Genomic DNA, 12,669 nt, shown 5'->3' on the forward strand with positions numbered 1-12,669 from the left:
GATCCAGGAATGGGGCTCCTTGGTAGTTACCTGAGGGAGTAGAAAATTTATGTCCATACAAAAAACCTGAACATGGATGTTTATAGCAGCTTTATTCATAATTGCCCAAACTTGGAAGAAACCAAAATGTCCTTTAGTAGGTGAATTTATAAACAAACTGTGGTACATCCAGACGATGGAATGCTATTCCGCACTAAAAAGAAATTAGTTATCAAGCCACAGAAAGACATGAAGGAAACTTAAAGTGAAAGAAACCAATCTGAGAAGGCTACATACTGTATGATTCCTACTCTATGACATTCTGGAAAAGACAATGTTATGGAGATGACAAAAATATCAGTAGTTGCCAGGGGTAGGAGGCGGGGAGAGATAAGTAGGCAGAGCACAGAAAAATTTTACAGCAAGGAAAATACTCTGTATATTATAATTATGGATATATGTCATTATACAGTTTTCCAAACCCACTGAATGTATACCACCAAGAGTGAACCCTTAGGTAAACTATGGACTTTGGGTGATTACGATATGTCAATACAGGTTTATCCTAGGTAAAAAATGTACCATTCTGGTGTCTGATGTTGATAATGGAGGTTATCTATGCATGTGTGGGAGCAGGGGGTATATGGGGAATCTCTGTACCTTCCTCTCAGTTTTACTATAAAACTAAAACTGCTCTAAAAATATAAAGTCTTTAAGGGACTTTCCTGGCAGTCCAGTGGTTAAGACTCTGTGCTTCCACTGCAGGGGGCAGGGTTCTGTCCCTCGTTGGCAAACTAATATCTTGCATGTCACAAGGTCAAATAATAATAATAATAAAAGTCGTTAAAACGTTGAACAAATAAAGGCCTGGCACATAATAGAATATATATTGCCTCTTTTCTCGTTCTTTCCTTATATTTTTCTTTTTCCTTCCCTCTTTAAATGGATAAGGTTGGACTCATTAATTCTTTGGTTCCTTCAAACTTTGGATGCTTTATTATGCCTTTGATTCCTTCTCCTCACTTTCATGTATCAGCTCTTTCATTTATTTCTTCTTCTTCTTTCTCCTCCTCTGCCTCTTCTTCCTCATTTTATTCTTCTCCTTCTCTTTGTCCTTTCCCTGTTTCTGTTTCTCCTTTTGTATCATGAACCAAGCCATGTGGACTATAAACATTGAGCTTAAAGTCCCCTCAGCTCCAGCAGTCTACCAGTTCTATGATTTTTTTTTCAGTTATCTTCTTTTTCCCTTTATCTTTCCAGTACTTATAAATTACTTAACTTCCCTGGGCCTCGGTTTTTCCATTTGGAAAATGGAAACAATAATGGATTGTTATAAGCATCAAATGAATGAAGTAAAGCTGTTAGCTCAGTGCCTCACACAAAGGCTCCAAGACACTGTTAACTTTGCTCTCGTTTGACTTTCTGCGAGCCCGGGATGAAATAAAAAACACTATAGAAATGTTAGTTTATTTTTTTTCCCCCTAAAGTATCACAGTGAATTGGAAAGTTGGCTCCAGGTTTGAAAAGACATGGGTTCCAGGGAAAACTATGAATTCTTATGAGCCTCAATTTTCTGATCTATAAAATGAGAATAACAATATATGCCTTCCCTCCACCTAGTGTTTTTTTCCTTCCCGGGAATTAAAAAAGGCAATGTGTAGGAAAGCATCACCCTATAAGTACATGTGGTAATCATGACAGATGGTGTTCTGGAGCCACAGTGGGGATGCTGTAAAGTTACGAGGATTCAGCGGGATACATTTTTAATTTTAAAAGATGCCTGACCTACAGTAAGCATTCGATACATGCTATAGCTATTACTATTTCCTTTACCGTGTCCACTCTTTTCTCTAGATCGTCCAAAAAAATGAGTGGTTGCGCTACCCAGGTGATCTCTGCTGCTCAACTTCTATTATTGATTGTCCCCGTCCTCTCACCTCCTCATCCCACCAGGCTTTTTTCCTCCTCCCCCTCTCTTACGATCACAGCTTTCATCTCGCCTCAGGCACCCCGTGCAGCCAGATGTCCAGATCTCAAGCGGCTTAGAACTGCCGGGACCGGCCTGAGACCTGGAGTTCCCTCCGCTTTTAGCGTCCAGCACTCTTCCAACAATAAAGTTTTATTGAAAAAAGTCGAAGAAAAGGCGCCCGTCCTTCTTTCTGCAACAGCCAATCAGAGGGCAGAACGCCTGCTTCGCTCACGGGAGCTTCAGCAGTCAGAGGAAAGGGCGGGGCATGTCGCGCCCGAAGCCCGCCCCGTAAGAGCGGAAGTACGGCCGGAAGCCAGCCGTAGAGTTTAGGGGCCAGAGCGGCCTTGCAGGGAGTTGGCAGGAAAGGCTGGGAACAGCTGCCGGAGGTGACGGAGCGGTGGCCCCGCCCGGTACGCTGGAAGACGAAGCTTCCAGGTAGCTGTCCGCAGGGTCTGACCCAGAGTACGACGGGGCAGCCGGCGGGAGCCCACGGTCCCTGGGCGGCCTCTTTAAGGGAGGGGGCGGAGCCACGTGGAAGGATCCCGAGGGTGAGGTCACGTGCTTCGGGGCACGTGCGGGGCACAGTGGCGATTTGAGGGAGCGTCGTCGTTGGGGTGGACACTATGTGACATCCCTCCCCCCACTAAGACCTGTGCCTTGGGGTTCAGTGGGGTGCACTGGTGGGACTTGGGGGTAGGCCCAGGGATGGGGGAGGTGGGCGTGGCAACCCTGTGTCAGCCAGGCTGCCATCGAAGTGGCTGAATTTAGGATTCCTAGATCCAAGGGTTAGACTGCTCCATCTCTGATTCCTCGTTGCAAAAGTGGCTCAATGCCTCTGCAATAGAGGTCCTAGGCCTTGTGCTTTTCATCCTCCCCGGTTCAGGAACCTCCAGCTTCACATCCTCTTTCCTTGCAGCTCCAGACTTCCTGAGCCCAGGTACCCCCAGCTCAGTGCAGCCATGAGTGCCGAGGTGAAGGTGACAGGGCAGAACCAGGAGCAATTTCTGCTCCTGGCCAAGTCGGCCAAGGGGGCAGCGCTGGCCACTCTCATCCACCAGGTGCTGGAGGCCCCTGGTGTCTACGTGTTTGGGGAACTGCTGGATATGCCTAATGTTAGAGAGGTGGGTTCTTGGCCTGGATAGCACCCAGGGAGGCTTGGGGCTAAAGTTTGAATTTGAGAACGGGTGGGCAGGGCTCATTCTGCAACCCCATAACCATTCAGTTGAACAAGAATATGGTGATTATTAACTGGCAGCTTGCAGAAGTAAGTAGGCAAGTAAACCTCTTCATTCCCCTTTGGAGATGAATGATCTGTAAAACCCAGTATTTTTCATTTTTAAGCAAAAGAGCCTGTGATTCAGAATAGGAGACCTGATTCTAGCCTGTCTCCATCAGTGTTGTAGCTCTTAATAATCATATTGCCTTGATCAGGTCACTTTTATTTTAGGGCCTAAATTGTCTTTTAAAAATGGACCTGAGAAAAAAAAAAAAAAAAAAAAAGGACCTGAGGGCTTCCCTGGTGGCGCAGTGGTTGAGAGTCCGCCTGCCGATGCAGGGGACACGGGTTCGTGCCCCGCTCCGGGAGGATCCCACATGCCGCGGAGCGGCTGGGCCTGTGAGCCATGGCCGCTGAGCCTGCGTGTCCGGAGCCTGTGGTCCGCAACGGGAGAGGCCACAACAGTGAGAGGCCCGCGTACCTTAAAAAAAAAAAAAAAGGACCTGATACTGCCCCTCACTATTGTTGTAGAAATCAGATGAGATTATGGGAAAGTATAAAGTCTGGTACAAGTGGAAGGAATGAATGTGAAATTGGCATGACCTGTTCTCTCCCGTTTGCACCATATGCTAATTCACTTAAGTTTGTTAAGGTAGAAGTTATCTTTTTCCCAAAGCCACATGGCAAGATGCTAGGAACACAGCAGAGAGAACTGTTCACACAGAAGTGGCAGAGTTAAGAGTTTAAAGCCCAGAGTGAGTAGGTTGCCAAGATGGGTGACGCCAGCCGAAGCCCTGAGATGTTATGACAGTGGTAGGTGGACAGGTATGAGTTAGGTTTTTGAGTGCCAGTGATTGAGTCAATGAATTTAGCCTTTTGGAATCCTTCTGGTCCGAAGAAAACTGGCTGCCTTCCTTCCCTGCTCTCCTCTGCAGTGGAATTAAAGAGAATCAGGGTGAAGGAATAGAAGTGTGTTTTGGGTTCCTGTTCAGCACTCTGCTAGTCATCTGGGAATACCAGAAAAGCACAAGATACAGTGCTCCCCTTGTGAAACTTACGTTCCAGTTGCAGAGAGAAGATGAATGGATATCCATGCGTAAATCATTTATTTAGCAAGGATTTATCAGCAGAGCCAACTTACATGCACAGCTCTGCTAGACCTAAGTGGGATACCAGAGACCACATCTGTAATCTTGTTGAAAAGAAAGATATTCTTAGGTAACAACCTTAGGTGGGCTTCGATTGACTAAGTGGGTGATCAGTGGTAGGAGAGGAGGTCTGGGTGGACCGGCTTGGGTGATGAAAGCTCCCGGGTGATGCCGGTCTGAAGCAGAGGCCACAAATCCCAGTGCCTGCTCAGTTCGTGCAGCCGTGAAGGGAGTGAGGCTGAGGCAGAAGTCTTTGGTGAATTGGAGGGTACAGCAGCCCCCCTAAAGGTATTCAAATTCAGAAATGCTAAATATACTCTAAGGACCAGACAACACAGTTTGCAGTGTTTGGGGGGTGTGCGTGGTGTGTGTGTGTTAGATACTAAACACTGAAAGTTTTCAACTCTGAGTTTAGGGTAGGAATTGGCGGCAGATGGAGCAAGAGGACATTGCGGATTGGGGGGATAGTGTAAACAAAGGCCTGGAGGCAGAAGTGAGGCCTTCCTGTGGGGTGAGTGGTCAGAGAGGCAGAGAGCTCCTTTCGGTGAGCTGGGAAGCTAATGTTGGAGGGGAAGGCTGGGGCCAGAAAGTGGAGCTCAAGCTGGGTAAGGCTGGGAAGGTGGAGAGAGAGGCCCTTCCTGTCACTTCTTCTCTCCCCTCATGTTCTCACAGCTGGCTGAGAGTGACTTTGCTTCCACGTTCCGGCTGCTCACGGTGTTTGCTTATGGGACGTATGCTGACTACTTAGGTAACAGGAGGGGCTGGAGGTCTGGAGACTGGAGGTGGGAGAAGGGCAGTTTACCGAGGGACTTAGAAGAAATTCCTGGGATACCCGACTTAGATCCCTTAAGTACACAGGGTCAGGGTGAAGACCTGAATTGGCATGGAAAACTCAAAAAAAAAAAAAAAGGCAAGGGAAGGAGGCTAGGGCTTTCCACAAATGTGAAATCAGGATTTCTTTGTCTTTTTTTTTTCTAGCTGAAGCCCGGAATCTTCCCCCACTCACAGAGGCTCAGAAGAATAAGCTTCGACACCTGTCAGTCGTCACCCTGGCTGCCAAAGTCAAGGTGAGTGACAGTCCCCCCAGTCCTGAGGCGCAGAGAGCCCTTCTGTATCTCCCTTCTCGAGGGTCCATCTGAAGGGAATGGCATTGGACAGCCTTTGACCACCATGTTGCTTCTTCCTGACTCGCCCCCTGCCCCTCCAGGGTCTGTGTCTGAACGCTGTTACCTGCGGCCTTTGGGGCTGAATATTATTCTCCTAGTTTTCTATTTTGTTTTTCAACCAACTTAAGTTCTAATTAAAACACCTTTTACGTTTGGGGTCAGAATAGCAACTAGGATACCGCTCACTGTCGTTCAGCAGCCCCCTCTTCCCCCCACCGTAAAGTCCTCTGCAGACAGCCGCGGCATCCAAAGCTGGAACGAAGCTCTCTCTTCTGGGGAGGTGCCAGCTTCTGTTTGCTAAAATAAGAAACACGTAACCCAGGGTATTCCCTGGCGGTCCACTGGTTAGGACTCGGCGCTTTCACTGCGGTGGCCCGGGTTCAACAATCCCTGATCGGGGAACTAAGATCCCGCAAGCTACGCGGCGCGACCAAAAAAAACAAAAGAAAGAAAGAAATACATAAGCCAGAAGTGTCTTTGTATATCCAGTTGGGTTCTGTTTTTGTTAACTCTCCGCCTCCGCCCACCTGCGTCTCCCAGTTGTTACTGACTCTCGGCGTGCTCATGGTTTTACTTAAACCAGGCTGTCTACTGCAAGATGCCTCTTTGGAGGTAGACGGAGTATAAATGGTAAACAGAGTAGCTCCAGACCTCTCCCACACCACATCCTCCCATTATGTCAAGCTCATCTTGACCAGGTCCGTGTTGTGTCCTGAGCTGGGCCAGAGGATGGACATCCAGGCAGATGTCCCCCTGGGGTGGGGGAGGGAAGGGAGTAGGGGAGCCTATGTCTTTTATTTAAGATTGTTCTTCTCACGTTGTTATTTCTCAGGTGGGAGTACTTTTATTTATTTTACCTTAGAACCAGCCTCTTAGAGGAAACGATTTAGGAGTAGGAGCAGAGGGTGGGCGGTGGGGGGGGGAAGGAGGGAAGAAGAATCTTGGAAGCCCTTCTCTGCTGCGGAACCTCACAGCCCCAGCCCGCCCTCGGGCCCCAGTGTATCCCATACGCAGTGCTGCTGGAGGCCCTGGCCCTGCGGAACGTGCGGCAGCTGGAAGACCTCGTCATCGAGGCCGTGTACGCCGACGTGCTGCGCGGCTCCCTGGACCAGCGCAACCAGCGGCTAGAGGTTGACTACAGCATTGGGCGGGACATCCAGCGCCAGGACCTCAGTGCCATCGCCCGAACCCTGCAGGAGTGGTGAGACCTGTGTCCCGGCGCCGTCCCTTCTCTGCTCGCCCCAAGAAAGGGAGGGATGCTTTGGAGGGGGGCGAGTTGGGCCGGGAGGCAGAGGTGGAACCCAAGAGGATGAAGGGGAGTGAGCTCGTTCCTCCAGAGGCTTCTGAGGGAGAAAAAGAGTGGAGGAGGGCCTGGGGGGCAGGAGGCCGGAGGCGCTTCCTCGATGCAGTGCAGTAACCGGGGGAGGGAGGGGGTGGTACTCTTGAGCGCACCCCCTGCGGTGTGGATCACATGTCTCCGGCTGCATGCAGCCCCCTGGTCAGTGGGCAGCCCTGTCCACAGGCCACGGGCCTCTCCCGCTTCTGTTTTGTGTGTTCTTGTCTGACTTGAGCTCGTTAAGACACCTCCTCTTTTTCCTCTTTGCCTCCCCCACCCTGTTTTGGTTTTAGTTCCTACTCCCATCTTGCACATCACTCCGGGCACTTCTCTCTCCTCCCGTATCTTACCTGAGTGTCCTGCTGGCTCCTGGGAGTACTGTCGCAGGTGGCTCCCAGGTGCCCTGGCAAGGCTTCTGACTCAGACAGGGGTCTGGATGGCCGGACTCGGGGGTGTCTGGGAGTCTCTCTTTCGCGAGCCTGATCACAGCCCTCCTCTGCTGACCCTCGTTCCCGCAGGTGTGTGGGCTGCGAGGTGGTGCTGTCGGGCATCGAGGAGCAGGTGAGCCGCGCCAACCAGCACAAGGAGCAGCAGCTGGGCCTGAAGCAGCACATTGAGAGCGAGGTGAGCAGGCGGGCGTCCCGGGCAGTGACGGCCGCAGGCAGACCAGGTGGGCAGGGGCTGGCAGGTTCTGGAACCTTCCTCGTTCTCCCCACTCCTTTCATCCTGGTAGGTCGCCAACCTGAAAAAAACCATTAAAGTCACAACAGCTGCTGCCGCCGCGGCCACGTCTCAGGACCCCGAGCAGCACCTGACGGAGCTGAGGGAACCGGCTCCAGGCAGCAACCAGCGCCAGCCCAGCAAGAAAGCCTCGAAGGGCAAGGGGTGAGCGGCTGCGGCGGAGCCGCCGGCGTCCGGGCGCCCTGCTGCTGCTTCCTCGTGCCTCCCGTCACCTGCGTGGGGGTCGGGGACGGGGGAGCTTGCAGTGCTGAGGGGGTTCCCTGCAGCCTCTCTCTCTCTCTTCCCCTTGCCAGGCTCCGAGGGAGCGCCAAGATTTGGTCCAAGTCGAACTGAAAGGACTGTCGTTTCTTCCGGGATGTGGGGTCCTAGCTGCCTGCCTGCCCCTTAGGAGTCCTCAGAGAGCCTTCCTGTGCCCCTGGCCAGCTGATAACCTAGTTCATGACCCGTCACCTCCCTTCTTCTCTCCCACACCCCCAGGCATAGACCACACCGTCTCTGGGGGGAGGCAAGTACAAGTCGTGTTTTTGTTGGTACTTTTTGTTTCACGTAACTTTCTTGTGTGTCCCATTGTCCCCTCTTCCTGCCACGCTCCCTCCCCTATTTCTTTAGGAGTCAGCGTCTGTCCCTGTTTATTATACGTCACTGAGTGGGTGGGGCTGCCGTGTCTCCAGCATAACCCACACGTGATCCCTTCCCCTTCCTCCGCCCCAGCCCTGCATGCCCAGCCTCCTGCCCACCCGCCTGTTTGGGCAGCATCTGAAGAGCCATAGGGCTCCCACCTTTATTCCCACCCTGAGAGTTCTGGGAGCCATTCTAGGAGTCACTGGACACTCACATCCTAGAATCCTGTCACTCTGCAGTTGTTTCCTGTCCTCTCTCCTCCCCTTGGGTCCTGGGAGTGCTGCTGCTTCAATGACCCCAGAGCCTCAGGGCAGCTGTTTCTTGAGCTGTTGTGAGATGGTCCTTTCTTGGCCCTGGCAGTCTTAGAAAGCCTGATGGCAATCCTAGAAGGATTTACACTTCCTTCTGTGAGTTTTGTGTGGAAGGGCAGGGGATATAGATTGTATAAAAAGAGTATATATACGTATATCTATATATAACATGACACAGAAATAAATCTATGAGAAGTCTATCTACAAACACGCCCTGAACTGGGTGTCTTCTGTCTTTGGTGTTTGTGGATGGGAAGAAGGCTCATTCCCAGTCCGCTCTAAAGCAAAGTGCCGGAAAAACAAAAGAACCAGGTACTGGAGACCTAGATCGTGGGCCGTTTGGCTCTGGCCAGATCGGCTCAGCATCTCGGCATTCTTTAAGAGGCAGTGGATGCTCACCGAGCACCAGCATGTGGTAGGCTCTGGAGGTCCAAAGCGATGGGCACTGTCCCTGCTCTCAAGGAGCTTGAGTTCAGCCTGTTTCCTTCCAGCTTATAGAATTGTAGGCGGAAGAGTTGATAGTAAACTTCAGTTTTTGCATCAGTACCACACAGGACTCTCCCATCTCAGTAAGAAGCAGCAGTCGGGCTCCTGTCCCCGTCCAAGGCAGAGCGTCCAAGCAGCATGCTGGGAGGATTAGTCTCCTTGGCTCAGCGCACTGCTGCGCACGCGCTAGAATTGGGAAGCTCTAGTGTAAGGGACAGCTGCCCCCCCCCCCGCCCCCGCCTGTGCATGAGAGGCGATTGCCTCCTGAGGGTCCCAGTGTTGACCGAGTTGCCCTCCCGAGCTTGTGCTGTCCTCTAGGTGGAGATGTAGGACAGACTACTGTTTACTGGTCCTAAAGGTGTCAGTTGTAGAATTGGAAGTGGGGGTAGATCCCGAGTTTTCGGTTAAAAGTGGTCTGGGTGAGCCAGTTATCTTGCAGGGCAGCGGAGACTGAATGGGACCAGTCCAGTGGGCCCTGTCTCGGGAATTGACACTGTTGGCCTCTCGCTTTAGCTTTGGCCTAGGCTAGCCTGTTGAGCCTGTTGCATCTTGAGTCTAAGTCTCTGAAATAAAGCCCTTCTTCCTCCCACACCGTCCACTGTGCAGAAGTCACTAACTGCTGGTGCTTCGAGCCTGTGCCCCCTTTCCCTGCCCAGGCCCCATTTTTCTCTTGAACTTTAGTATCTCATTTTCCTGTAAGCTGCTTCCAGCCCTGACTCCACAACTGCCCTGATCTGTCTAGTGCCGGCCTTCCGTGGGTGTCTCTACGGTCTGGTGTGGGCTGGGCTGGGACTGCCTGGTCCTCCACCCAAAGAGGGAGGAGGCGCCGTTCACAGCCCCAGGGACATGAACATGCAATTTGTCTTTGATTTACAAAGACAGGGCTCTTGGCTCCCAAGGCTTGGAGATGGGGGAGTGGAGTATTTGGGGGCTGGTTTTGACCATGGAATTTGGTTCGGGATTTAGGGATTCTGTGCATAACCAAGCCTAGGGCACCAGGAAGATTCTCCCAACCAAGAGTCTTATCAGCACTTGCACATTCTCACATGCTGATCCCTACTGTACAGCAATCTCAGAGGAGCTCAGGGCTGGACCACTCTGGTAGGGAGGAAGAGGAAGAGAACTTGGCTTCCTGTGAGTTCAGAGTTCGTGCACATGAAACAGGTGACACTTAGAAGGTAAAGACAAAGTCTCCATAGCTAAAAAACATGACTGCACTGGGGCGCACCTTTATGCACAAGAAGAGCAAAGGCAATGTCTATAGTCAGTGTTTCACGCGATCCTGTTAAAGAGGGGTTAGAAATTCTCTGCTTAGGTTCAACTTCCAACATGGGTGGAGAGAAGGGAGTTCAGCGGGGCAAGTCTAGGCAGTGTATGAGTTCTCTTGCTGTGTAACAAATTACCCTGAAACTTAGTGGCTTAAAACAACACACATTTATTATCTCAGTTTCTATGGTCCGCGAATCAGCACAACTAAGTTGAGTTCTCTGCTGAGTTTTCAGGGTCCCTCCCGAGGCTACAGCACAGTGTTAGCGAGGGCGTCTCATCTCAGGGTTCCAGTAGGAAGGACTTACTTCCAGGCACACCCAGTGATTGTCAACAGGATTCATCAGCTTTAGGTGGTCAGACTAAGGACTTCATTCCCTGGCTGACTGTATGTCAGAGGCAGCCCCATTCATCAGAGCAAGAGCCAGAGAGAAGATATCAGCAAGGTGAAATCAGTCTTTTGTAACCTAATCACGGAAGAAACATCCCATCAATTTTACTAGTCACCAGGTTCAGCCTAGTGACTATCAGAAGGCAGGGATCACTGGAAGGCATGTCAGAAGTTTCCTACCTCAGGCAGTGTTTCTTTGGTCCACCGGCATCAGAATTATCAGGGGAGCTTTTGAAAATGCATATTCCTGGACCCCAGTTCCTACTGAATTAGAATCTCTGGGATTGGACTGGAAATGGGACTTCACTACCCTCATTGACTCAGCTCTGAGCTGTGATGTCCCATTTATATAAGCAGACTTGCCCAGATTAGTGCCACCTTAGATCAGCTGAAAAGGCTTCTACTGCAGGGCCTTGGAGGACGGGTGAGGAGGCCCTGGGTCACCATCGGGAAAAGAATGATGAGCAAAGGTGAAACTTTGAGTACAGGGCGTGAGAGAGGACTTGTCCTGTCTCTGAGGTTCTTAAGTATATTGTTATATAATTAAAAGAAGTGTGATAAGTACTAAGACGTATAGGGTGACATGAAAGCGCTTACCAGGGGATCTACTTGCCTGGGGTCAGGAAAGCCTCCTCCCAGGATGTGACCTTTAAATTGAAATTAGAAACCCAAGTAGCAGTTAACCTGATAAAGGGGAGGGAGGATGAGCAATCTGAGTGGGACGAAAAGTGGGATGAAGGCCTAGGAGCAGAAAGGTTTCATCCTGTGGACTACTGCAGCTCCCCTAATATGAAATGTGTAACGTGGGGCATGCGTGGGGAATCCCGTCCTATACTTTTACGTATTGTTCATCTGTCCAATCAATTGGTAAATATATCTTGACTGAAAAATCTGAAATAATACAAACCATAATGCATATATTATACTTCTGGGCATTGGGATTTTGGGTGATTTTTGTCTTTTTGCCTGTCTCTATTTTCCAATATTTCTATGATAATTTCTAATAATAAATAATATTATTTATTACTAATAAATAATATTTATTAAGTGCTTACTGTGATCAAGCACTGTTCTGAGTGCTTTATGTATATAAACTCATTTAATACACACAACAACATTCTGAGATTAATATCACCATTATCCCCTTCTAAAGATAACAGAAGTGGTACAGAGAGGTTATGTAACCTGCCTAGGGTCACACAGATCGTAAGTGGAGTAGGCACACACCACCCTGTCTCTCTCACGCTACTGGACAGAATGCATGGAGCAGTTATCCGAGATCTATGGTAAATAGTAAACAAAGTAGGGAATTCCCTGGCAGTCCAGTGGTTGGGACTTCATGCTTTCACTGCCGAGGGCCCGGGTTCAATCCCCGGTCGGGGAACTGGGGTCCTGCAAGCCACGCGAATTCAAAGTTCTGCTAAACCGGTGGTGAGTTTACCATTCCCTCCCCCCCTCCAGTGTTGCCCAGATTAGACTCAAAGACAGCCCCAAACCGAGAAGTGTACATGAGGTGTGAACTGAAAGAGCTCCCTTTGGAGTCTTCTATTGCACATCTAGGGAGCAGAAAGGGACTCCTAAGGGTCAGTGAGTGGGGAAATCCCGTTTTTCTTCTTCCCTTCTCCCACCTCCAGCCCCAGGGAATACCGTGGTGGCGGCGGCACAATGACAGCAACAGTGGCCTGGCAGGCACTTAACTCTAGGGAGGAGAACCCTTCTCTCTGACCACAGGAGCTCTGGTCCCAAAAGTGTGAGGCAAATCCCCTCTGCTTTTTTCTTTCTCTGTTCTCTTGATGCTTGGCCCAGACACACAGTGAGAAATGCCCAGGAGAGTAGAGAAACTTTAGTTTCTGGCCCAACTTTGGGCCAGAAGATTGGGAAGGGAAGCCCCAGAGAACCAGAGAGTGTCAGGATATTGCAGAAAGGAGGGAAACCAAGAGAACAGCCCCACTGAGCTCTGTGGGAACTCCTGGGCTCACCTGCAGAGTGAGCATGAATCTCACCTAAACAGCTTAACTGAATGGGGTTTTCAGTCTCTT

General features: G+C 50.3%; 1 protein-coding gene across 2 annotated transcripts; it reads left to right on the top strand.

The window, feature by feature from the left end:
- Positions 1-2,292: 2,292 nt before the first annotated feature.
- On the top strand, positions 2,293-8,706 carry COPS7A (COP9 signalosome subunit 7A). 2 transcript variants are annotated; one of them, XM_060024201.1, is made up of 8 exons: positions 2,293-2,383; positions 2,865-3,069; positions 4,985-5,060; positions 5,291-5,379; positions 6,477-6,679; positions 7,333-7,438; positions 7,548-7,699; positions 7,849-8,706. In XM_060024201.1, the coding sequence occupies exons 2-8, from the start codon at positions 2,908-2,910 to the stop codon at positions 7,886-7,888; spliced, it is 828 nt and encodes a 275-aa protein (XP_059880184.1). In that variant the 5' UTR covers positions 2,293-2,383; positions 2,865-2,907; the 3' UTR covers positions 7,889-8,706. The 2 variants fall into 2 exon arrangements, with proteins under 2 accessions (XP_059880184.1, XP_059880185.1); XM_060024202.1 differs by having other exon boundaries at positions 2,381-2,496.
- The last annotated feature ends 3,963 nt before the right edge of the window (positions 8,707-12,669 follow it).

This window comes from Delphinus delphis, chromosome 11 (genome assembly GCF_949987515.2).
Source record: "Delphinus delphis chromosome 11, mDelDel1.2, whole genome shotgun sequence".
Lineage (NCBI taxonomy): Eukaryota > Metazoa > Chordata > Mammalia > Artiodactyla > Delphinidae > Delphinus > Delphinus delphis.